Source organism: Rhinoderma darwinii, chromosome 12 (assembly GCF_050947455.1).
Source record: "Rhinoderma darwinii isolate aRhiDar2 chromosome 12, aRhiDar2.hap1, whole genome shotgun sequence".
Classification (NCBI taxonomy): Eukaryota; Metazoa; Chordata; class Amphibia; order Anura; family Rhinodermatidae; genus Rhinoderma; species Rhinoderma darwinii.
Genome location: NC_134698.1, coordinates 60,178,107 through 60,205,364, shown reverse-complemented (window position 1 = coordinate 60,205,364; position 27,258 = coordinate 60,178,107). Strand labels below are relative to the sequence as shown.

The 27,258-nt window shown below is 41.0% G+C and overlaps 1 protein-coding gene across 2 annotated transcripts in view; it reads right to left on the bottom strand.

Annotated features, from left to right (window-relative positions):
• PAPLN (papilin, proteoglycan like sulfated glycoprotein) overlaps positions 1 to 27,258 on the bottom strand; it is a 93,572-nt gene that overhangs the window by 11,800 nt on the left and 54,514 nt on the right. Inside the window, exons 9-25 of one of the 2 annotated variants that reach the window (XM_075843355.1) lie at positions 21,241 to 21,321; positions 20,933 to 21,105; positions 20,050 to 20,173; positions 19,815 to 19,941; positions 17,908 to 17,967; positions 14,844 to 15,051; positions 14,162 to 14,338; positions 13,424 to 13,580; positions 11,397 to 11,474; positions 9,652 to 9,724; positions 9,355 to 9,445; positions 5,971 to 6,076; positions 3,891 to 4,365; positions 3,257 to 3,394; positions 1,434 to 1,561; positions 817 to 961; positions 177 to 308 (exon numbers count right to left, since the gene is read on the bottom strand). In XM_075843355.1, the coding sequence (XP_075699470.1) occupies positions 177 to 308; positions 817 to 961; positions 1,434 to 1,561; positions 3,257 to 3,394; positions 3,891 to 4,365; positions 5,971 to 6,076; positions 9,355 to 9,445; positions 9,652 to 9,724; positions 11,397 to 11,474; positions 13,424 to 13,580; positions 14,162 to 14,338; positions 14,844 to 15,051; positions 17,908 to 17,967; positions 19,815 to 19,941; positions 20,050 to 20,173; positions 20,933 to 21,105; positions 21,241 to 21,321 (2,473 nt within the window). The remainder of the gene's footprint in view (positions 1 to 176; positions 309 to 816; positions 962 to 1,433; positions 1,562 to 3,256; positions 3,395 to 3,890; positions 4,366 to 5,970; positions 6,077 to 9,354; positions 9,446 to 9,651; positions 9,725 to 11,396; positions 11,475 to 13,423; positions 13,581 to 14,161; positions 14,339 to 14,843; positions 15,052 to 17,907; positions 17,968 to 19,814; positions 19,942 to 20,049; positions 20,174 to 20,932; positions 21,106 to 21,240; positions 21,322 to 27,258) is intronic. The other variant, XM_075843356.1, reaches the window with a different exon arrangement.

Genomic DNA, 27,258 nt, shown 5'->3' with positions numbered 1-27,258 from the left:
TGCTTCATTTATTTTTTACAATGAAATGCCAGTCATCAGCATTTTTATATCGCCTTGCCAACGTTGTGCTGAACATTCAACATCCTGCTGCTTACAGAGCACTTTATTGCTTTTCTGTTTACAACCACTTTATAAAATACAAGCATTTGTGGCACCGCTATGCTAAGCGATCATACCTTGGGGAAGGCAAGGGCATCCCATCTTTTTGCCATTCTACCATTGTGCTGGGAGAGATTTCAAAACTGCAAGAAAGTCGTGCTCGATGTCCGAGATTTGCTTCCATTGCCATTGGCCCCGTTAAAGACGTCCTAGAGAGATCACAACACGTTTTACTACTATACATAAACAAATATTTTAGTATACCTTGTATAAATAAAAGGGTATGTTCAACTTTGCAACAAATTTTTTGTTGGAAATAATTAGGAAAAAAATACATGTCTCCATGGTTACAGACTACAAACAACAAACTTCGTATAGCCTGATGCTGCAGTCGTCCCCGCCCCCCCCCCCCCATTTGCTTCTTACTTCTTGCTAACATACATTCTGTAAATTAGCAAGATATAGGGGATAGATGAGAGCGATTACAACTACGGGGTCAGATTACACCGGGTTTTCTTGTCTGTAACCATGTAGACACAGGTTTGTATAGGAGCTTTAGATACAGAATAGGATTTCTTTTTAAGCAAGACTTTTTGTAAAGTTTCTTAGGGGCCATAAAAATATTTGCCTCAAAGCTTGTACCTGGTAATCTATACATTTGAGCTGAAATATCAAAGTGAAAAAGCACTTTTTTTTTTAAATGTAATATTAGAATACCTCCTCCCGGAGTGTGAACTACGACTGCCCTGCGAGTTGTCTCTTGATGTCTGAGCAGTAAGAGAGTCTGTTCTCTTCACCTCTTCATGAAGGCGTCTCGCGTGACCATTGGCATGTGTTCTATGATGTTCACCCGTCTCTGGTTCTACAAATGTTAAATCAAAGAGCAAAGTTGTATGTGGCTCAAGTCAACAAGCAAAACATGGTTATACTAAGGCTCTGTTGCAGATACAATCCAAAATGCTGTAAAAGAAATAGCGCAGCATGCTGCACAGTTTTCTTCCGGAAAACAATGGACACCATGACGGAACCCATTAAAGTCAATGGGTTACTTCAGGAGCCGTTGGTTTCCGTCCAGCGACGGATCAGGCACTTTTTTTTTTTTTCATTTGTTGTTGTCCTGCTCCTATGACGGAGCAGAACAAAAAGCTTAACGCAGGTGTAAACATGGCCTAACATCTAATACAGTAGGGGTTCCATGTAAGACTGTATTGTAACCGTCCCCTCTCAATTATCTCACTACAAGGCCTTCATCTTAAAATAGATTTCAGATAATTATGGTTATAAAGAAAAAAAAAAAGCCGCGAATTATATTGTCAAAGATGTCATTAACAAACCCTTTACTTGAAGCCGCACTCTGTGTATCTCTCTGCGATTTCCATTTGAAACCTTACATATGTAAGTACCAGCATCTTCAAGATGGACGCTGCTGATCACTAAAGAGCTGTCTGACTGGTATGTATGCCTGTTGATCGAAAAATTATAATTATATATTCAAGTGATTTTCCAATGGCAAAATGTTAGAAAGCTTTATCCCATTAACATGAAATAGTGAAATCAAATGTATCCATGTCTTTTTGGAAATCTAGACAGTGTGCATGTTCTATCTTTCCCTTAAAGTTGTGCAAGATTAGAAAAACATGGCTGCTTTCTACCAAAAACAGTGGCACACCTTTCAATAAGATTTTGTGTGGTATTGTAGCTTTGTCCCATTCACTTCAAATAATTGTTTTACGTTCGCACAGTGACCTGTTCAAGGAATTTTTGTTCTGTTTTTGGAGGTCTACAGAGATGTTTAGGGCCTATTCACATCAGCGTTGCTTTCCGTTGAGGGTTTCTGTCGGGGGAACCCCTCAACGGAAAGGAAAAGGAAACCTTTGCTTCCGTCTGCATCTCCATTGATCCCAATAGTGCCGAAAACTTTGCTAATGGTTGCCATTTGTCACCGTTGTGACAGGGTCCCTTTGCGTTATTGATTCCGTCAAAAAAAGGTTGAATTTTTACGTTTGCCTTTCAGTTGAGGGATTCCCCCAACGGAAACCTCCGATGGAACCCCTCAATGGAAAGCAATGCTGATGTGAACACACGTTAGTTAAGGTACAGTACTTTTACACGTCCCAATACTGGCTGGACAAAACGAGCACCGATCAACTATATAACACGTACCTCCATCCACAAAGAGCAACGATTATTAATGTACAGGGACGAACGATCGTTAGAAGTTTGTTTGAAAGTTTAGTGACCCTATGACATGTCATAGTGACATGTCAGAAGTTTTGATCGGTGAGGGTCCGAGCACTGAGACCCTCACCGATAGCTAAAACGAAGCAGCAGACGCGCTCTGGTGAGCCGATGTAACTGTGTACGGAAAAAAGCAGAGCCAAAACTAAACTGCGCCGCGATCACCCGTGCACCTCTGATGCTTCATTTTAGCAATAGGTGGGGGTCTCAGTGATCGGACCCCGACCAATCAAATCTTCTAAAATGTCACTCTTACATGTCAGAAGTCTGTTGAGCGCTCAGTTACGCTTTAATACGATCGTACGTCCCCATAGATTTGCATCGTGTTGGTAGCACGTCCCCTGTTTATACAGCGAGATGTGCCGCCGACTAGCAACTATTATTTTGGATGCATGAACCATCGCATCAGCCGATGAACAAACGTTTGCACGTTCGACGACCGATTGCTACCCTTCTTGCCCAATCATTGGCCCGCGTAAAAGGGCCTTTACATAACATGTAAATCTTATTTAAACACAGTCATTTCATAAAACTTCTGACATCTGGATGCTGAGACCCCCACTATCACTGAAATCATAATGTTTTAAGAAAGGACAGCTATCCTTTAAATAAAAAGTCATAAGTTTATGAAGTGACATGTGAAAAATCTGAAACGAAGACCAGGCCTTGTTAATTTTCTAGATCAGTGGGAGTAGTCTTGCCTGCAGAACCCCCACCAATCTGACTTGTATTCATGGTCTATTTTACGCAAAATAAATGTTTAGTATAGGAAACTTTTTTTTTATTTTTTTATCAAGAGTAATAGTAGAATAGCCAATGTCACACAGAGCTCCATGATACTGGCAAATCATATCCAGTCGTACAGTTTTTTAGCTTTCAAAATATAATTAAATGACACAAATAATTGTAGCCTTCTGACCTGGTGGAGGACACAGGACTTCCATCTTTCTGCCACTCTACTCTGGGGAAAGGGTAATCACTGACCCTGCAAAGTAGACGGATTGTTTGTCCAACTGATGCCTCCATGGCTGAGGATTCTGCCTTGTCCAAAATAATTCTACAGCCAGACCAGGAAAAAAATAATAATAATTACTTCAAAAGTATATGACAGACTTAAACCACAAACCTACTTAAAAGGGGTTGTCTGATTTAGAAAATTCTGTGTTGCAAAGTATCCCCAACAAAAATCTGATCACGTGGTGTCCTGCTGCTGGGATCTCCAGTGATCTTTAGTGATCAGTTGTAATCTGGATGGGAAGTGTTTATTTCCCCCAGATCGCCACCACAGGGAAAATCAAGCACTACACATATCTAACTGAAATAAATGAGCCGTCTCTGTAATGCACAGATGTGCCGTGTCCTCCAGAGCGAGACACTCTCTTTATAACAGTTATTCGCTGATGAAGGTCCTGAACAGAAAGCCCCACTCTCTATTGATTCAGCTAGTCCTAATATGGTATTTGAAGATGTGTTTTCTATACCAGACAACCAATTTAACTGTTGAATTGCAAGCAAAATGCATCACGCGTTTCATAACGACGAAGAAGCATTACCGGTAAATGGAGGAGTGACCAGTTGAAGCACCTTCTTCTGCAGTTGCCCCATATCCGATTTGTTCTGTGGATGGTTGAGATACTTTAGGACCCACATTGCTTTCATCCCACCCATGTCCAGCAAGATGTCGTCCTTCAGGGTCTTGGTCAAGTGTTCTAATCATCCCTTGAGGTCGTTGCCCTTGTTCAATTCCAAAAGCTGTCCCATCCTCAATCCCTGGGTGTTCATGTGACATTCGATCCCATTTCATTCCTCGCTTGCGGTACCTATACTCTATGGTACCGGTTGTCCTTCCTGAAATTTTCTGGCAGGAGCTCATACATTCTTCTTCAGTTTGAAAATTATTTTTGTTACCATTGCAGCCACCATACCAGAATCGATTGCACTTTCCAACATCTGGCACAAAGTACCATCGAGTTGTCCATTCAGTGCACGTCCCCAGGGCACTTGGAAGCAAACACATTGTGGGATAAGCTGTCAAAAATAAATAAATAGGTAAAAAAAAGTATGACAAGTGGCTATTTACAATTCAAGAGGCCCTGTCACTAGGTAATAGAAGTTAAAGAGGCTCTGTCACCACATTATAAGTGTCCTATCTCCTACATAAGGAGATGGGCGCTGTAATGTAGGTGACAGTAATGCTTTTTATTTAAAAAAACGATGTATTTTCACAACGTTAGGAGCGATTTTGGTTTATGCTAATGAGCTTTCTTAATGCCCAAGAGAGCGTACTTTTACTTTCGACCAAGTGGGCGTTGTAGAGGAGTGCATGACGCTGACCAATCGGCATCATGCACTCCTCTCCATTCATTTACACTGCACTAGCGATATAGTTATATCACTATGTGCAGCCTCATACACAAACCCTAACATTACTACAGTGTCCTGATAATGAATACACATGACCATCCAGCCTGGACGTCATGTGTACTCAGAATCCTGACACTTCTGACTCTTCTTTGTGAGATTCCGGCAAGTGTAACCAAATCTCGCGAGATTACGGAGCTAAACGAGATTTAGTTTCCGTGCTGGAAATCTCACAGAAAAGAGTCAGAAGTGTCAGGATTCTGAGTACACATGACGTCCAGGCTGGATTTCATGTGTATTCATTATCAGGACACTGTAGTATTGTTAAGGTTTGTGTATGTAGCTGCACATAGTGATATAACTATATCGCTAGTGCAGTGTAAATGAATGGAGAGGAGTGCATGATGCCGATTGGTCAGCGTCATGCACTCCTCTGTACAACGCCCACTTGGTCGAAAGTAAAAATACGCCCACTTGGGCATTAAGAAAGCTCATTAGCATAAACCAAAATCGCTCCTAACGTTGTGAAAAAAGATAGTTTTTTTTAAATAAAAAGCATTACTGGCACCTACATTATAGCGCCCATCTCCTTTTGTAGGAGATAGGGCACTTATAATGTGGTGACAGAGCCTCTTTAAACTAGTTAACTGACCTGAATAACACCATATCCCTAAATTCCAGCGTGGTTTTATTTCTTTTTTTTCTGGAGCCCACTTTTGTGCTGGCTCCCTATATGCTAGTTTTCTGTAGTTAGCCAACAGGGTGGAGCTAGCTTCCCTGCCATTCCACGCCCTGTTGGCGAACTGCAGCAAATTAGCATTGAGGGCGCCAACACAACAATGGGCCCTATCTCTGGAACGGATGGCGGTTCAGAAAAAAAAGAAAAACCGTGCTGGAATCAGGGAAACTGCGCAATTCAAGTCAGTAAACCAGTTCTATTTAGAAAGAACCTGTGACTAGGTCATATAAGTTGAAGAAAAAAAATTACTAGCAGTGGCATGATGAAATCAGACTTGCATCGAGTTTTTCGGACTCCATAAATATGGCCAAGAGTCCTCCTACCATCCCTTAATATTCTTGAGAGCCTGAATCTTTTTATTGATTTAAAAAAAATATTTTATAGCCTACCATAAGATATTTCCATCTGCACTGACTCGGAGTGCGCAGGGCAAGTGCTGCTTCTAAAGCGCCTGCCCACCGTGGATGTATTAAAAAATGGTGACACCCACTCCTCAGAAACTTGTATTTACAGACAACCAAGGAGACACATACCATAGCTGGGATTGCTTAGACATCCTTCACCAACAGGACCAGAGGCTTTATTGAGATTATCAAAGCAGCATCCATACTGGGAGGTTCTGCATTCATCTGAAGGCGGCTACAATCATATACAGTCAGTAAATAAAGTGTTCCAGTCAGTATACGTTATTCTATTTTATTACACTTAAAGCATAATGTTCAATATCTTCCCTCGTAGGCTCCATTGTATTTTTTTTTAGCAAAAATAACTGTTTTCTTACAGCCGAAAGGGATTTTTGCAACATCCTGGAAAATTATTTTGACAGATGGTTGTTGGAGAGAAATTCTGAGAATGCATCATTTACATATTGTAAGCAGTGGATTTAGGAGAGAACACAAATAAATTAAAAAATACATGCTGCATAAAATAATTGCATTTTTTCCCGCTCGTGGGAAAAAAACGCCTCCGCCTCCCATTGAAATCAATGGGAGGCATTTTCGGCCGTTTTTTGGCACGGTTTCCGCATAAAAAAAAACAAACTTAGTGTGAACTTCCCCGTAGAAGTGACATGCTACTTCTTTTTACGCTCCGTTTTTTTAAAACAGCAGCGTATGATCGAAATGCTGTGTTTCCCATTGATTTCAATGGGCAGATGTTTTTAGGCATTCAGCTTCTGTTTTTTTCCACCGTTTTTCGAGGTGTAAACTCCCCGAAATACGCCTGAAAACACTGCGTATGAACATACCCTTACAGATAAATTTGCCTTGTTCATAGCAACTAATCAGAGTTCAACTTTAATTTCTTGAATTAATCTTGGAAAATAAACGGTGCACTGTGGTTGGTTGCGATGAGAAATTGCACTTTGCAGTTTTAACTTGTGGCCGGAAAATGAAAAGAACACAAGCTCTCCAAAGGCAAATTGTGCAAATCTATTTCGCATTTACGTAACACCTGCAGCAACCGTAGCAAAACAATTCTGAGCATAGCCTAATACTGTTCCTCAAATACAAGATCAAAGTTTCATTAGGGCCTGTTCACATCACCGTTCATTTCTGTTCCGGGGTTCTGTCGGAGTGTTCCGTCGGGTGAACCCCGCAAAGGAAAGTGAAACTGACAGCACAGATTCCGTTTCAGTCACCATTGAGGAGATTCACTGAAAAATAGGTAATGAATGTCGTTCAATAATAAATGTGTTTCACCGCCTGGAAGAACGATTAAAAAGTAGTTTATTAGATAATTTCATAAAATAGTGGCTCTACCAGCCGTTGATACCAGACCAGGCTTAAGCAAGTGATTAGCGACAAGAAAGGTGGTATAGAGTGATTGATGTCTCCTTTCCACCCAAAACACCACCTATCTGCTTGTAGTATAAATAACGCTATATCTTTGCCATTGATAACTGTCTATCTAAATCCTACGCGTTTCATCATCACATAACGGTGATGCTTCCTCAGGGATTGATAGAAGTAGATTTATTTCAAATCTCGTTAAATTCAAAAGTAGTGAAATGATAACAATTTTGCAGCACTGGATAGCACTGTTTATGTGCTGATTCGTAACCTCCAGACGCATGCACGGCTCTGATACACTGGCCGTACACGCGCCGGAGATCCTCAGGACTTAAAAGGCTGAGAGCCCGCCCTCCAAAGGTCTTCCCCTGAATGAGCCGCCAATCCGCGTATTACACGCCAACCAGTGACGTGCCGGAGGCGGCATCATGGGGACCTAGCAACCTAGGAGGGTTGCTGGACGATCAAAGCGTCCATGGTAACTAGGGGATGCTAGACGCGGCTCCTTGGTTGTCAGTAAACAAAAATACATCGTGTGAATATAATGGTAGCACAAGGCCCTGTGATCAGACAAGGCCGTGTGGATGCAGGAGGAGGGACTCAAAAGTACGGAGGACCGTCTTGTTCAAAGACTATCTGCTAAACTGTGACACCACATGTGTCTTATAGTATCCTAAATACGCCCGGTATCACAAGGAATAATGTCCCAGGGCATCGTGGACCGGAATAGATAAGGAGAACGCGGCCATATATTACCGAATAATCCACGGGAGGGTACAGCGCCCGGATTAACTTCGTAGCTCATATTAACCTATCCCATGGCGAACCTATGGCAAATATAACCAGCGATAGCGGTGTCATAGGTGGGATAATAGGGTGTTGAACCTGTTGTGTTAAGAGCCAGCAATAGACCTAGTGAAGAATCATGACCAAAAACGCGCGATGAAACGCGATAAACGCGATCGGAAACGCACAGTGTGCATAAGGACATAAGAATAGCAGACATAGATGTGTTGGAATAAGATATACGGTACATTATTGGGTAACCAGACCAATATTCAGGTGATGCGGTTAAAGAAAACATGCGTAGGAGATTTGTTCATTTATTCCAAGCGGGTTGATAGTCTGCATTCTGAATATCCATTCTGCCTCTTTTTGGAGTATTTTCCTATCCAGGTCCCCACCTCTAGGGAGGGGTCTCACTTGTTCTATACCCTGGAACACAAGAGTCGTAGCATCCCCGTCATGGCAGGACCACACATGTCTTGATACAGGGGTGTCCACTTTCCTTCTGACGTCCCCAATGTGGTCCCGTATCCTTCTCCTAAATTCCCTTTTGGTCTTGCCCACATATTGCAGGCCACATTTGCATGTCATGAGGTAAACAATGCCCTTTGTTTTACAATTTATGAATGACCTGTTATCAAAGGTTTTGCCAGTCTGCGTACTCGTGAAATTCTTGCTGCATAATATCGACACACAGGCTTTGCATGTTCCGCATCTGTATGTCCCTCTAGCACTATTGTCTAACCAAGTGCCACATTGTGTAACCGGTTGTAAGTGGCTATGGACCAATCGGTCCCTGAGATTCCGTCCCCTTCTATAGGTAATGAGCGGGGCGTCCCCAACAAGGGTCCCCACATCAGGATCTGCCTTCAATATGCCCCAAAATCGTTTGATCTCAATGGTGACGGAAACATCGCTAATGCTTTCTGTTCGTCACCATTCCGTCTGGTTTCCGGTTTTCCGACGGAATCAATAGCGTAGTCAACTGCGTTATTGATTCCGTCGGAAAACCGGAAACCAGCCGGAATGGTGACGAACGGAAAGCATTACCGATGTTTCCGTCACCATTGAGATCAATGGTGACTGAAACGGAAGCTGTGCTGTCAGTTTCACTTTCCGTTGCGGGGTTCACCCGACGGAAACCTCAGACAGAACCCCGGAACGGAAGCCAAACGGTGATGTGAACAGGCCCTTACAGAGAGAGATGAGCTGATACTGTAGATATATTGAATATAAAAATATTATACTAGTTATGTCCTGTTCTATTTATACGGAAAACCAACCGGTACATCTGTCCGTCATCTACAATTAGATAGTCAACATCATAAAGAGTTCACATACCGAAGGATCCACTCTTGTGTTCCTGTCACTTGGACATCCTTCATTGTTGGAGCCCTGAGCCTCCGTCACACCATCAGAGCAGCATCCATACCTACAACAAGTACAGATTTATGCATTTTTAAATGACGGTATATATGGCAAACAGAGGTGCAACTTGAAGCGAACAGGGCCCTCTGACTATGACAAATCTATCAAGATTTGTCGGCATCTGTTTCGTTGGTAATTTTTAGAGACTAAAAAAAATCATTAGCGTACATAAGTGACCATGATACCTGCTGTACTTCGTGACATGCCTACCTGCTCCGCCTGCAGTCTCTGGGGTTTGAGGGGATATAGTTATCTTCTCTTTTAGGAGGAAGAGGGGACGGGGCTGGAAAATAGAGATGGGAAAATGACAATACATATTACAAATAGTACATAGAAAAAGTCAGCTAATCCAGTATTTGACATTCATTTTCTCTGAATTTGAGCTTCAAGAACATTTTACAAATATGTTTTGCAGCCTGGTATTTGACGCGGTCTAGTCTTGGGTGGCAAGGCGCTGCACAGGACGCACGTAGGGGACTAGGGTTCCAATATCTTTAGGCTGCTTTCTGATGTATATTTTATATCAGTGTTTCATCTGTTTTATTTATTTCTGTAATATGGGGCTAATGTTAATCAGTAAGGCTAGTCACGCGAGCGTATAAAATATGCGCATATTTTAAAAACACAGTATGCTCTACTTTCATCTGTATTGCGGAAAATAAGCCCATTAAAGTCTACGGAGAGTGATTAAACTTCAGATGCATCCATAAATTTAGCTGTTTTATGTAATTCAATTATCTCTCTAGAAGACAGCCCATCAGTAATATGCATCTGTAATACTAATGACTTGTATCATAATGCAATAGCATCCGTAATATGTACGGATTACCGATCTGTATTACGGATGTTTGCAAATATGCTCGTTTGAAAGAGGCCTTACCTAATCAAACACTGCACAAAACAGATAAATTATCAGGCTTAGGGCTTATTCAGACGAAAGTAAATATCATCCGTGTGACGGCCGTTTCTTTAATGGCCGTCACACGGACGCATGTATTTCAATAGGGCTGTTCGCACGCCCGTTGCTTTAACGGCCCGTGTGAAAGGCCCATGTAAAAAAGGACGTCCTATTTTTGTCCGTTTTCACGAATTCCTCAATAGACTCAAGTCGTTTCTACTTGTTCGTCTAAATAAAGCCTTAATGCTTGGAACAGATTAGAATAACACTAAGTAGAGAAGTCATGCAGCGCCCCCCCCCCCCCCCCTCATGCATAAAGCATCAGTTTTACCCGAAATTTTAAATTAAAAAGTAATACATATTATATTATAAAACTATAGTCATATTGCCCTTGGAAAGGAAAAACTGCTAATTATCACTATTTACCAATAGGACAGACCTCCGTTTAACCCAATAATGACCCCATTCTTCGCTATCCGGGCAATATAATATAACTTCCATTGTATTTTAAATAAACTTTTCAATATACAAATAATGGGTCCCAAAAACAAAATGCAATATTAAAATGACCGGCAGAATTTTGCTCTAATATAGCCTGTGCAACGCATTTGACTGCGCTGTTGATTCAGTCAAAACAACGTAACCCTGTCACAACGGTGACGGACGGAAACCATTAGCTAGGTTTCCGTCACCATGGAGTTCAATGGCGAGGGAAACGGAAGCTGAGGTTTCCGTTTGCCTTTCCGGTGGGGGGTAAACCCGAACAAAACCTCCGACGGAACCCCTTAACAGGAAGCGACGGTGATGTGAACACCGCCTTAGATATTCATCTCTTTATTTCTATTAAGATAGGAGCCCAGTCTGTGATAGCTTTTAATATGTTGTAATATGTCATGGAGACAGCGGTCCAGACACAACCACATAACTACATAAATGTAAATGACTCTAGAATCACTCCACTTTTAATAATGCAATATCTTTTTTAACCTGTGTATGAGTTCCCTCCCCCCTCACCTCAGACTTATATAATAAATAAAATAATCGTGCATATACTTACTGGGAGGTTGCCTGTATCGTGTAAGCGAGAACTGATCAGAGTTATCATATCCCCAGGTGTCTTGCATACTTGAAACCTCTAAACACACAAAACACAATTTACAAAATATGTTTAAGGAGTCCTGCAATGGTGTACAGGTTTCACGTGTATGGAGATGGTCTCTCCTAGAAGCAATGCTTCCAATAAAGTCCAATAGAAAAATCTCAATGCCGCTGTATGAAATCTGAAGCATATGGAGGTACAGTAGAGGCCTCATGCACCTTTAGAAAAGACTTATTACAGCTCTGTACAGAACAGCTATAATGTGGCCATGTGCATGAACCCTAAGGGCTCATTCAGATTAGCGTGATACTTGTTTCCATGCACAACACATGGACAAGGCACAGCACACGGCCCCATTGATTTCAATGGGGCTTTTCAGACATGCATGAGTTTTTATGCAGTGAGTGTCCGTTGTGTGAAACTCACTGCATGTCCTATATTGGTGCGTTTTCATGCACCTAGTTGCCCATTGAAGTCAATGGGTGCACGAAAACCACGGACAGAACTTGGACGCACATCCATGTGCTGTCCATGTTTCACGCATCAATTACATTGAGAGAAAAAAAAAAGTAGTGCTTGCAAGTGTGTGAAAAGCACATGCCATGCGCAAAGCACACTGATGCAAATGCAACGCACACGGACAGATTTATGTGCGTTTCTTACGCGCGTAAATCTGTCATGCTCGTGTGAATGTAGCCTAAGGCGTATCAGGTTCACACTCGAAAAATACACGCGTAAATCTGGTTCGTGTGCATTGCGTTATTGCATCTGTACTTTGCAAATGTGTGAAAAACACATGCCACTCGCAAAGCACATCCTTTTTATTTTTCAATTGAATTGATGAGCAAATCACGCATAGCACACAGATGTGCATCAATGGGCGCGTAGGTTCGTGAAAAACGCACCACTATGGGACATGCAGTGAGTTTCACGCAACAGACACGCTGCATGAAAACTCCTGCATGTGTGAATTGCCCCATTGAAATCAATGGGTCAGTGTGCGTGATTTTCACGCACCGCACACGGACGAGTTTACACTCGTCTGCTTTCGTAACACACGCGCACCTCTGCAGTTCTACTAAACCAAACTTATCACCATAGAACTCGAAACTCGAAAATTCAGCTTAGTTGACGGCTGGGTGTCGCTTCCATAACACAGACATAATGATAATATTTAGGGGTAAGACACAGCATGTAACAAAGAATTGAAGTAGAAATAACAGGCGCTCTGAAGGCGAGAAAGCGTTTCCCCAGGTTAGAGGCAGATTATCCATAAGGTATCATGTTAAGCAGAATTCATACTAGAAATGCAGTCATTTAGGCATCACAGAATGAGGAACCAATGAAAATGCTCCGAAAGACACGTGATTTAGTCTTGATAGTTAATTTGCCATTACAATATGGGCTATATAAAAAGGAGAGGAAAACCATGTTAACAACTATAAGCACTTTATAGAGGCTACTTTGTTAGAATCCAATACACAGAGGGATATGGTTTAAAATCAAATGTGGCTGTGATGTTTAGATCTGACATTCTGTGCTGATGAATTTATTAATATGGCTTTATAGCGGTCATTTCTCTATTTTACTGATTTCACCACTCCGAATTCCCTGCATAGACTGAGTAAAATGATACAATTCTTGCTGCCCTTATCTACCACTAGGGGGAGCTTACTGCATTATGTTTTATTCAATGCATAAACCGTATGCAATAAGCTCCCCCTAGTGGCGGCTGCAAGCAGACAATTTCATTGTTTAACTAGGTCTATGCTGCGGATTTGGAACTCTGTATCAGAAACAGGAAGCTGCAAACTGCTATAAAGTTGTTATTAAATCAATCCGCACAAAATTTCGGACCCATTAGAACAAAATAAATAAAATGGTATGCAAGGATAGATGTTTTTGTTGATTTTTCTATGATTAAGGGGACCCGCTGTAGCTACTTAAGCTTGACTATATAAATATAGAATAATATATAAACTTACGCTGTGGCAGATAACACGGCTGCATATTACAACTCTCAATTACAGACGGCTTATCAGGCTCATAGGCTTCACACGTATCAGGCTCATAGAAGTTCCGATCGTTGTCAGCACAGATCACCTGACGTTTTCTAATTCCATTGTTACAACTTTTTGAGCACTACAAGTTAAAGAATCAGCAAACATAATGAATACTATGAAGAATTCACTGAACTTAAGTTGATAAACAGATTTGTAATAATCAAAATTCATTCTAAGTCAATCTGACATGTCATATTGGAATATAGAAATCATAGGAATTCATTGGATCGTTCTTAGAACACCGAGGGAGATTTATCAAGACTACAAGGGAAAAGCGTTGCCCACAGCAAGTAACCAGATTCCAGCATTAATTTTGGAAAATGAAAGCGGCACCATCATCGACTCACTGACACACATTTATATGGATTATACTAAGCCCCATAGTAATTTTTTATTGAATGGCATAGTAGATCTCCACTCTTTAACTGTTCTCTGCTACTTTTATCTAATATTTTATCATCAGATGTTGGGTCTTATTCTAAAATTCCTTTAATCCAGTCTACATGGTAAGATACAAAATAAAAGGAATTTCACCCAAATCAGTTCTATTGCGGGAAGCAAGATCTAAATGAACCGCCATGTAGAGTGGTAGTGTATTCCAGTTCACCAGTGCCAATATATATCTCAAGCAATCAAACAATGTATGAAATATTTTCATACCAGACCCCATTCTCCGATATGCCAGCCAATTTCCTGAACACAGTTTTCACCATAGCATAGCTGGTTATCAGCTGGTTTGACTTGGTGCATGCATGCTGTATCCTGAACAATGGCACCGGTGTCCGTTTTGCAAGTCACGGTACGTTTCTGAATTCCTTCTCCACACTCGGTTGAGCACTGAAACCAAATAATCCATTGTTGAACTCTTGATATATGGCAGACGATAAAAACAAATGTCATCTTGGTGGCTTCTAAAAGGCATCCAAAACACCACCATGGAGAATAGATTTTACTTTAATAAATTGTGGTACAGATCTACTAGTTATTGATGTAGCAAGTTATAAGAAGTTACACTCACAGACATTTTGTGAGAAAAAGCTTCTATGCCTGTGTCCCCATTATAACATTATCAGTGTTATCATAGGGACACTGGACCTCATAGCAACCAATAAGTATCCAGCTTTAGTTTTGCTAGTACTGATTGGTTACTATGAGGCTCAGTACCCCTATGATAACAATGAGCTGCCATAAAGCACAGGAGGAACTGTTGTCATAAATACAGGTACATAAGTTGTTCTCAAAGACAAGACAGGTTGGGGGGTTTAACATAGATCTTCTGGTATTTGTCCTTTAATGTCACATAATAAACAGTGACAGATAACACTACCATGGCGCCGCTTACCGGTGTCCAGGGCCCGGAGTTCCATTTAGCACATGCCCGCATATTGCACACTTGCTGGGTTGTTGGCTTTTCTACGAATGCAGTGCACTCTGCGTCATTCACTGCCTGCTGGGAAGCTCTGCCTTCATATGTAACACAGTATACTGACCGGGTCTGAGTTCCTCCCCCACATGTAGCGGAGCATGGCCCCCACTCGCCAACTTTCCAGCTGAAATGGACATTAAAAAAAAAGCAAGGGCAATATGAGCATGTTTACAGCAACAGGAGTGCGGACACAGAGCATGTGACACAAAAGTGGGAATGTCAATACCAGGGGCGGACATACCATTGGTGCAACCTGTGCAGCTGCACAGGGGGACCCAGTAGGTAGGGGGGCCCACTGCCACCTTAAAAGCAGCTTTTAACTGTCTATTGGATTTCATGTATGGACTACGCTATTGACATCGGCTCAGAATGATTGATGAATTGTTAGAAAGACTTGACAGCGGGGTGCTCTTTGATGAGCTAATGGAGAGTGAGGGACCCACATACTGTTGTTGCACAGGTGCCCTTTGCCGTCTATGTCCGCCACTGGTCTATACCAAATATAAATATATAAAACGGTAGGACTCGTAACTGGGAAGGGAGGTAATTGAAGTGAATATGGAACAAGGGTTAAAAGGAAAAATAAGTTTTTCCCCGCAGTGTGGACACTGATTTGGTTACACACACATTACACTCAATGGTTAAAGGACAGAATAATGACACTTAGACACTTTATTGCAACATGCTCTGTTCAGTAAGCACTTTGTATTCAACACAACATAAAACCATTTCCTTTGCGCCAGATAAAGATTTATGCACCAGGACCCGCCGCCAATAATCAGCATTATACCAAAATCACCATTATAGCCAAAGCAGATGCTCATAGTGTACATTATATGTACCAGTCTACACTGCTTGTTAAAGGGATTTTACATTCTCAGAATATTTGTTTTTTAAAGAGGCTGTCACCACATTCTAAGTGGCCTATATTGTACATGATGTGATCGGCGCTGTAATGTAGATTACAGCAGTGTTTTTTATTTAGAAAAACTCATTTTTGACAGAGTTATTACCTATATTAGCTTTATGCTAATGAGTTTCTCCATGGACAACTGGGCGTGTTTTACTATACGGCCAAGTGGGCGTTGTACAGAGTAGCGTAACACAACTATGGGAATCTACTCATTTAAATATTGTACTTATCTAAATATTTGTATTGATCTTTTATGTTGTTGCATGAAGTATATACACACAATATTGAAGTGTTAATTATTTATTTACTTATTTAATGTTGATATGTGATATACCCTAGTTGTCTATCACTGGACAGTTATCTACAGAGGAAAATGGAGTCTATACAAGAAAAATTGGTCCGCTCACCACTCATTCGAAGTAAGGACGCCACATTCCATGATTATTCGGTGCACGGGCAAGAGAGCTACGTCGGGAGTAGGTAGAAATCCAAGGGAAAAAGTTAGAGGTCCAGCACACGATATGATATGAAAAAATACAAAACTGTTTATTTAAGTCAAAATTAAAACAAGAAATTCTAAAATCCCGGGAGAGAACGCCTACGCGATTCGAACTTTTCAGTTCTTAAAGAGGCTCTGTCACCACATTATAAGTGCCCTATCTCCTACATATTCTGATCGGCGCTGTAATGTAGATAACAACAGTGGTTTTTATTTTGAAAAACTATAGTTTTTGAGCAAGTTATGAGCAATTTTAGATTTATGCTAATTAGTTTCTTAATAGACAACTGGGCGTGTTTTTACTTTTGACCAACTGCGCGTTGTGAAGAGAAGTGTATGACAAGGACCAATCAGCATCATACACTTCTCATTGTACCAGCCCAGCTTCTTTCACTGCACAATCACGCTGGAACAATGAGAAGTGTATGACGCTGATTGGTCAGCGTCATACACTTCTCTTCACAACGTGCAGTTGGTCAAAAGTAAAAACACGCCCAGTTGTCTATTAAGAAACTAATTAGCATAAATCTAAAATTGCTCATAACTTGCTAAAAAATGATAGTTTTTAAAAATAAAAAGCACTGTTATCTACATTACAGCGCCAATTAGATTATGTAGGAGATAGGGCACATATAATGTGGTGACAGAGCCTCTTTAAGAACTGAAAAGTTTGAAACGCTTAGGTGTTTTCTTCCGGGATTTTTTAATTTCTTGTTTTCATTTTGACTTAAATAAACCGTTTTGTATTTTTTCATATCATATCGTGCGCTGGACATCTAACTTTTTCCCTTGGGGAATAGTCTACCTACAGAAATATTAGAGCATATATTCCCTTTTAAAACAGTCTATTTTGCACTGGATCAGGAAGTATAATGTAATATGAAGGCGTTAAATGTATTTATAAAAATATTAAAATAAATGTACACCTTTCCTACATTTAGGTGGAAAAGGTAAGTGTTAAAAGGATTTCCTCATTAAGGAGAGGGCCTATGAATGTCATAGAGGTAGTCCTTCACTTGAAACCTTACTATTAGCTAGAACTGTTAATATAGCGCAGTACTTGCTCTGGTGGACCCAGCCCATCTGTGTATTACATGTACGACCATTGAATTCCCATGCAGTGGCCTCTGTAGGCGATATGTATGGCTGGCCGCAGCTTCCTCCAGCGATAACAGCTTATTGCCTGGGGTTTCTGGAGCTGGACTCATGGCGATCAGACAGTTTTTGAGACAGTTAAAATCTGAAGAAGGGTAATCTTCACGAGAAGTTTACTGAAACGTATATTCTGCCAAACTTGCATGGTCATTAAAATGGAAATGTATATTGGTAAACCAGAAAGATACAAAAAAGAAAATCCGCAAAAAGTTGAAAAAGAATGGGAGGTAGAGGTCTAAGTTGTTTAAGGTTTCATAAGTCTTTTATTGCTAGAGCAAAGAATTAAACACAAGAAGAAAACCAATGTTCACCCAAGTACCTTAAGTTTTTAGTCTGATCCTTCAGAAGGCATTTAAGAAGCCAGTTAGTTAATTCAGAGCGGAACGAAACAATAAAACGACTCTCCTATTTACCTGGTCATTTTTGTGTTCACTATACGACTCCACATTGACGGCTGATATAAGTAAGACATCCTTTTGCACAGAATAAACACATATAAATAAACAAGCATAATGTAATATGTCTACAGCTAGATCTATAATAAAATGGGACTTTACAGTTTAACTTAATCACATTTTCAGCTCTTTGGGAGAATAATCATTAGATCACTTAGGACAAAAAGAAAATAAAGATACCATGGTCAATAGAAGGTCAGGATTCGGAAGAAAGTTGGCTTATAGGTTGGAATGTCAAAGGTAAAAGAGTCCAGGCAGAAGATAAGATTAAATTAATTAAGACTAAAACGGGTTTTACACAGAACGATTATCAGGCAGACGAGTGTTAATATAACGCTCGTTGCCGATAATTGCCCTGTGTAAACAGGGGAACGATCGCCAGATGATCGAGAAAACGCTCGATCATCTGCTGGTCGTATTGTTTTAAAAAAGTTAAAGGTTATCGTTGTCGGCAGAACATCTCCCTGTGTAAACAGGGAGATGCACTACCGACATGATAATAAAGGATGGGGACGAGCGAGCGTTGTAACAACCGCTCGTCCCCATCCATAGCTCCATGTTACAGAAGCAAGCTAGCGCATATCAGCCGGTGTAGAAGGGCCTTAAAGGGGTTGTCCAGCTTCTGACAACGGATGACCTATCCACCGGATAGTAATAGATTTTGAATGCAAAATTTTTAATTGTATCAACTGCTGTATAGCATCAATAAAGTTTAAATGGCGACTTGATAAGACGTTTCGGCCAATCCACGGCCTTTGTCACTGTTGCTGTAGGTGTATTGAGATGGGTAAGTGGATGTTTGCCAGACCTGCCAGGATATGCTGGCAGGTCTGGCAGACATCCACTTACCCAACTCAATACAGCGACAGTGACAAAGGCCGTGGATTGGCCGAAACGTCTTATCAAGTCGCCATTAAAACTTTATTGATGCTATACAGCCGTTAATGATGCAATAAAATTTTTTGCATTCAAAGTCTATTTGTTTCTTCAGTGAGTGCTGGGGTACCAGGACTACATATTTTGGGAGCTCTTCCCAACACCATTCGGACCACGCCTTACTATTGAGGAGTGCATCCCAATATTTATTCTAGATAACTATCCACCGGATAGGTCATCAGTATGTCACCGGTGCGGGTCCTTCTGGCACCTGATGTTGTGGCACACAATGCTACGTATGGAGCCCGGAAGCAGTTTGCTCCGTACATAGCATAGTGGCCATGCTGCAGAACTGCAGGTCTGATCCTATTCACTTGAATAGCAGCAGAACTGCAACTCAGCCGCTATTCCGTGGCCGTAGCTAACTGCTTCCGGCTTGTACGTCCGGCACACTGAGGCACCGGACCAGCTGACCTGTGCGGGGCCCGGGTGTCGGACACCCGCAGATCATGTATGGATGACCTATCTGATGGATAGGTCGTCGGTTGTCAGAAGCTGGAAATCCCCTTTAAATAAAAATGTCAGAATGGCCAGTCTTGAGATCTGTAGATGTGCGGATAGGACTTCACTGATCAAAATAGTTAAAATAAATTTAAAAAAATAGAGTAGAAAAAAAAAGGAATAGTCATAAGCCCAAAGCAGATTAAAGCTTATTTTCCAGAAATAGCGCCACTCTTGTACAATCACTTGAATGAGGCTGAATTGCAGCCCATGGAGCGCTGCTGTTTCTGGGAAAAAAAGCCTTTCCTTTTTTTCTAATCCTGGACAATCCCTTTTAGAAATACAAAGCCTGAAATATCTACATAAATAAAAAGGTATCCTGAATAAATGAGAAATTTTAAATATTTCAAAATAACAATCATTTGTCAATGTATACTGCGTCAATGAAGATGTAACAATATTATTCAAAGTTTAGCAGGATCTACTACCTTTTTGTTTGCGGACATGACTGAGTGCTACAGGTTCTATTATTTGATGGAGCAGGTTTTCCTCCGCACATATAATCTGGATATGCTTCATTATCTATAGTGCAGAACACCAAACGGGACTGGTAACCTGCCAAAACAGAAAGTATAGCAATAATACTTAGAGAACTGTACTTGAGGAATAGGTTTTATTTAGGATCGTAATGATGAAAAAATTTGTATTTCTGTCTGGTCGTACCTCCACCACATTCTGAACTGCACTCAGTCCAAGAGCCATAGCTCCACTTATAGTCATCCCCTTCAAGCTGATTGGGTAGATAGTATTCATAAAGTACTCCTCTGTTGGGTTCTTGCCCAATGAGCTGATATTGGAAAAGACAATCACAATTAGTTAACTGTATTGTGTGCTAGGCGAAGTTATCTGATCCTGCCACACCGTACATTCACCATCTGTAGCAGTTTAATTTGACTACTAGAAAAGTCAAACTAGACAAGATCTGGATTCTCAGCACTCGATTTCAATATATTGAAAACTTTTGACGTCATAGGGGTCTTTTGTCATAGTTCAATGGCTACGCAACTGGGCTCATCAACACTGGATAGTGGACTTTAACAACAAAACAAAAAAATTTCATATTTATATCAATTAGAACACGGCCTGTCATGAGATTAATTTGGAATCACCAACTGCAAGTTAGGAGAACTGTCAATTATGTGAGCTTCAACATTAAAGCTATTATAGACCCTTAATAATTGCCGGGTGACAATTATTAAATCACAGTTTAGCTTGACGAAAGTGAGGTTGTTAATTCTGTGGAGCAGGGGGAGATACCTATGGCAACTCTGTTCTTGTGGGAAAATAATAGTATCAGACAAGAAAAGGTCTATATAATCTACCTTAGAAACTTCCTAATGAATTAATTTGGGTTGATACTTCCATATTCAGATATATTGTGCCATGGGTGCCTTACATTACTAAAGATTCAATATAAAGTATCTGTTTTTTGTTTTTTTCCCTTTTTCTCTAGTTTCAGCTATTTAACTGTTTTTACAGTATTGTGCATGGTGGATACATATGTTTCATATGTCAATATATATCTTTGAATAAACAGGCGATGTACCTCAACAACTAGAGGCTCAGTAGTGGCTCCTCTGGCTGTCAGAACTTCAGGTGCCAAATCTCCCTCAGAGCCTCGATAGTAATGAAGAACAGTGTTTGCAACATGCAGAGCACGACTGTATTCAATAGTCCAATGTCCGTTCAGGTAATATTCCCCACGTGCATTCTTTACAGCTGCAAAGATGGATGCTTGTTATAATATGTCAGAAGGTCCAGGACACTAAACAGTGAAATGCTTCATTCAGATCATCTAGTGTTTCCTCTACCTTGTCAACACAATGCTACATTTTGGGTTGTAATTGTTCTTACCTAAAAAGTTCCTTGTAGGTGTAACTTCCTTAATTTGAATGTTGATGGCTCCAATTGGAATGGTAAAGAGCTGACTGTACCCTGAAAGATCAATGACCAAGTGGATCAAGTCTTATGAAGGGTAATAACTAGATGAATAATACAAGCGCATAATAAAAAAAAAAAGCATAGCAATCATTTAAAGAAAATTTTAAAAAAACCCTATGCCACATTGTCTACTGACTGATATACATAAGACAGCAGCTTGCGCAGAAAACCTTTGAATGACATGATTAATATAGATATAGCTAGACAATATACAATAAAGTTATGACCACATAAAATATACCTGGTAAATGGACACATTATATACTGATATTATTCAGTGATGTTCACCCATTGTGGTGTCAGTATGCCCAGAGGCAATTTGGTCATAGATTCCTATATACTGCCTTATAAGCATTTTAATGGTTCTCAGTACAAGAAGGAGCCATTGTAAACTGGGTGTGTAGGCAGTCGGGTATACTGGGAATAGATTTACCTATACTGTACAGATGCACATTGGAAGATATATGGGTGGTCTTAAGGTGGAGTCAAAAGAGTGGGCAAAATCAACTCCGCATTAGGAACATTTAGGCCACGTGAAGCTCTGAGCTCTCTTTTCCTGCCACCCCTGGACGTACAGCACTAAACATCAGGAACAGGCTAAGGTACATTATATGTGTGCTATCTGTGTATGTATATAAATATAAGAAGAATACCATTACGGCAGACTTTGTGTGTACAGAGACATTCTAGGAATCTCTTATGTGGATTATAGATCAGTGGAATATATATATATATATATATATATGCTATTTATGCATGAGTCTCTATATGTACATGTACTAATGGTCAGGTGCTGGATGTGGCTTTGGTTAGAAGTGTAGTTCCAGGAGACCATATAGGGTTGAGATCTGAATATATATTTTATATACATACACATTACTGGCCACATTTGCTTAGTACCCAGGAAAGGTAGGAAAAGGAGACGGCTGTGTGTGGTTGTGTTCTCTATGATATATATATATATATATACACACACACACACAGTACAAAAAAATAGGCAGCACTCCGTTCAAGTAAAGGTGAAAAAGAGGGTACTTTATTGTCCCATAAACAGCAACGTTTCAGCTCCTTCCACTGCCTATTGTTTGTACCGTATACCATTGAGATCTTGGTCTGCTCTCGTTGGCTTGCACCCACACTACACCGGTGCTGCTGGATCTATTCGTCTATCTATCTATATATATATATATATATATATAAAATCATGAGCCATGGCTGTGCAGACACAAACCTGGTTATAAGCAAAGGCTTCACAACAAAGCAGGACAAGTAGTTATTTTCCTGCTTTGTTTATGAGCGATGGAGACAGGAGATACTGGTTTGATCTGCTGTCTCTATTTTACACTTCCCACGCACGCGTGAGCTCACACGCACTCTTGCAGGATTTCGCGCGGGCGCTCATGAGTTGGCCGGTGATGTGTTATCACCATGCCGACCAATGTTAGCTGGGGCGAACGCCACTTGCCCCCATCTACGAGCGTACCGACAGTTTAAATAGCCCTGTGTCGGTATGCTCAGCAGAGCAGATATATCCACTCCACCAACGAGCTCAGCTGGGTCCTGCCACCACACCACCAACGTTACCTCCAGCTGGGACCTGCCTGCCTCTCTCCTCCAATGCCAGCTCACCTGTCCAGCTGGGCATCACTCCACCAACGACCTGCCTCCGGCTCCTGCCTCCTGTCTTCTGCCTCCTGTCTCAATGACATGCTAAGTATCAAGTGTAGCCACAGCTACACTTAACCCTCTCTCTCTCCGTCTCCCATTGTTGCCCCTGAGTTAAACCTTGCTGCCCCTGATTTAACCCTTGCTACCCCTGAGTCCCGAGTTAACCCTTGCTGCCCCTGAGTTAACCCTTTCCCACCTGACATTACCTGCATTTCCCCGGAGTGAACCCTTTACCTACCTGCACATCCCCTGGTACATATCCCTTGTTGACCCTTTCCCACCTGCCTGCACATTCCCATTCTTAACCCTTAACCTGACTTCCCTGGTAACCCTTTATCCTCCACCTCTCATTAACCCTTAGCATAAAGGGACAGTTATTTAGGAGGGGGTGGGGCAGAAATAGTGAGCGTGTGAGAATTACAACATAACTTATGTGTATGTATGGTAACGCAACGTGTATATATATATATATATATATATATATATATGTTTAGGTAAGTGGGTGGTGGTTATATAAATTAGGATTGTGATACCTTGTTTATATTGCACCACGTGTAGTGTTAGTGTATTCAATACATATTACGTTATTTATGTGTATTGGGATACACTGATACTATACTGTGATTATTTACGGTGAACCATGTTGGGTGTATTTTATCTAAGTATGATTACCGATTTGTATTAATCAATATTACCTTTTATTTACTTATAATCGTATTCCCTTGATTAGTAGCAAAAGCAATTAGACTAACGTTAATACAGGAAAAAGGTAAAGGAACTAGGCATAAACCTAGTGACCCTAATATAAAGGAGGTAGTAATAGTGGATGACACGAGTAGGTGAACCTCATTATTACCCCACCCCCTTTTACATTGGCGATCCAGCCAGGAGACTGTATGTATGTGTGTGTATATATATATATATATATATATATATATATATATATATCCCGTTTACATATATATCTAAGTATCTGCGAGGGTTGTATGTTACTCCTGTGGTGTGTGAAGGACTGCCATGTGTATAGATAGTAAATAATGCAGATTAGCGGGCTGTATAGGAAACAGAGGTAAACTAGGAATGGAGTTAAGGGACAATATACGTATAGACAAAAGTCTCCTTTCTCCACAGGGGGATGACATTAAACTATATAACGAATGGAGGAATAAGCGGATTTGAAAACTGGGGGATATAATAAAATTGTCAGAGGGGAGGTTATTTACCTGGGAGGAGTTTAAAAATATACATGAGCTGTGTCCACATCAATTTCTTCAATATCTGCAAATGAAGAGCTACTGTGAATCTTTATGTGCAGATCTGTCGGGAGCGGAAAGGGCAGGGGGCTTTGATGGTTTGTTGGGGCATAAGAATCCTTATCTAATATATATGGTAAAATTAGAGAGGTGATGTTTGAAGCCACCCGGGCAGCACTATTTAAACATTGGGAAAAGGATTTACAGGACACAGATGTCACATTTAAAATTCAAAGTGGTCTAGATAAAGTTAGAAACTCTATTGTAAATGAGCAGTGGAGAGAAATGCAATTTTGAATAGCGCATAAAGCCACACCTTTGATATACTGTATAAAAATGCACCAGAACATTACTTGAGAAAATGTCCTAAATGTGATCTGCATAAAGCAAATCTTTTGCATGGATTGTGGTTTTGCCCACACGTTCAAACAATTGACAGAAGTACAGAAACTTATTAAAGATATTTGGGAATGGCATATTACGCTTCTACCTCTGCATTATAAATTCCATTATACCCCCAGAGTTCAACAGCTGTCTCAAAGGGTTAAGTCTCAATGAAAGGGATTCATATTATTTTATTGGTGGCAAAGAAATGTCTGCTGAGGCAGTGGTTGAAACCGCAGATTCCAACAAGGACAGAAATAAAAGGCACAATTAAACAGTTAATGATTCTAGATAAGATCAATGCAGAAAAATGTAAGGACAAAAGTACTAAAGGGGTTTTTAAGAAATGGAGGCCTTTTGTGGCTCATGTTCTGGAAGATGCAGAGATTCAGAAACTCATGGAAACATTAAAATACACAGCATGGTATAACAAGGAAAACCGGAGTGGAACTCTTTGTAGATTAAGGATTCATGACTTGGGATCTTTAACGACAGGAGAGGAGGGCGGATGCACAGGGCGGGAGGGGGGAGTTTCTGTACACATTTGGTATAGTTAGTCAGTTAGTTTTTTTTTCTTTGTTGTATTAATTTTGGAGAAAAAAAGGAAAATTGATGAAGGATCAGAGTTAAATGTAAAGAATTGTTTTTCATTGTATTTTGAAAAATGTTTGGACTGTACAACAAGACATTGTATTCACATTATGTGAAATTACCTGTATACTCTGATGCTTCAATAAAAAGTATGTTAAAAAAGAAAAGAGGACTTCTCTTCTTGAGAAACCACAAAGTAATAGGAGACCAGAATATAAAACCTCTCAAATATATATTATTATTTTTTATTATTATTAATTATTATTATTATATATAATTTTGGAAAATTCTAATTTCCTCTTAGTGACAAAAGCTCTGGCCCTTTAAAAGCTGGAGGACATCAGCTTAAGCAGCTCTTCAAAAGCAGCGTTGTGCAGGTCAACTCTCAGGAGATTATGACTGCTCAGTGAGTCTTTCAGTTTCTAAGCTGGGAGAGTCCACTGTATGGGGGGGAAGGACTGTATACATGCTGCACACTCACAGTGAAGAGCTCTGCTGCTATCTTACTTCATGCTGGATATGGTTATATTTGAGGCAATGGATGATGGATTCCTCTGTATTATGAAGCAGCATGAGGAGGAGGTTAGAAGAAGCAACAGCAGAGGTAAATCCTGTCACAGCTTTCTCCTCAGTGTGTGTAACGGCTGCCGGTTCTGTGTGTATGTAGTGAGAGACTCAGACTGACCCTTTACAAGCAGCTGTCATCTCCTTCTCCTCTAGCAGATTAACCCTTTACATGCAACCGAATCCACCTCTAGCAGATTAACTCTTACAAGCTGCTGTATCCTCTAGCTGCACTGTATAACACACAGGGAAATTTTATTACATGGCTAATAAATAACAATATTCTGTATGAAGTACTCTAAGGCAATCACATTTCTGCCCATGCTGCTCCCCTCTCACACCATGTCTCACAGACACAGAAAGGGAAAGACACTGCAGCTGCATGCCCTCCTCTCCTGCTATGTCTTATACTAGATGTATTTTTTGAGGACAGAATAGGTTTTTAAACATTTACAGCTTGGGCACACGACCGAGATCGGGCCGTGAAAAACGATCCGTGTGTTGGAGGGATTTCATGGCCCGACCACGGTACGGGTGAATGAGACTCCTGACATCATAGACATTTATGATGCTAGAAGCAGGGGCTGACATATAGCCGGTGGCTGCACAAGGGCCCGGAGGGGGTGGTGGCCCACTCAGTTGCCCTAAACGCTGTGCGGAGAGATCGGCACCGGGCCCCCAATCCTCTCTGGGCATGAGGAGGCTCGCGCCGCCTGGCACATAACATTTATGGGCCACGCAGCACGGGCCCCCTCATGCCCGGTGGAGGGGGTGCTGGCGCTTGCTACAGCCACATTAAATTGTATCTGCGTCCTCCACTGCGTCCTCCACTATGCAGTGCTCCGTCCGCCACCGAATGGGGCAGAGTAAGTAGAAGTTTTTTTTTTTTTTTGGGGAGGGGGGCTGTGTGACAATATACAGGGAGGGAGGAAGCTGTGTGACACTATATACAAGGTACAAGGGGAGGGGAGAAGCTGTGTAGCACTACCTAAAATGGGGGGGGGGAATATCGCTGTGTGGCACTATGTACAAGAGGGGGAGGGAGCTGTGTGACACTATATACAAGGTGGGGAGGGATCTGTTATAGTATTTTCAAACTCATCCGCACAGAGTAGAGATGAGATCACAGCAAGACTTTTCCCGGGCGGTGATAGGGGAAATCTGATTGCTACGGTCAACTGCCCCTAAATAAAAACTCCAGATCAGACTCCACCAAAATAAAGACCCCAGACCAGAGTATCCCCTAAATACAAACCTCACACCAGACTATCCACTAGGTACAGACCCCAGACTAGACTATCCCCTTATAAGACCCCAAACCTGACGTACATATATACTCACCTGTTCCTGCACTACTCTGTTCAGTGTCAAGACATTCTTTATAGTGGGGACTGGGAACACAGAGGACTGCAAGAACGAGAGGTGAGTATGTGTGGCGCCCGGTGTTACACTATATACAAGGGGAGGGGGG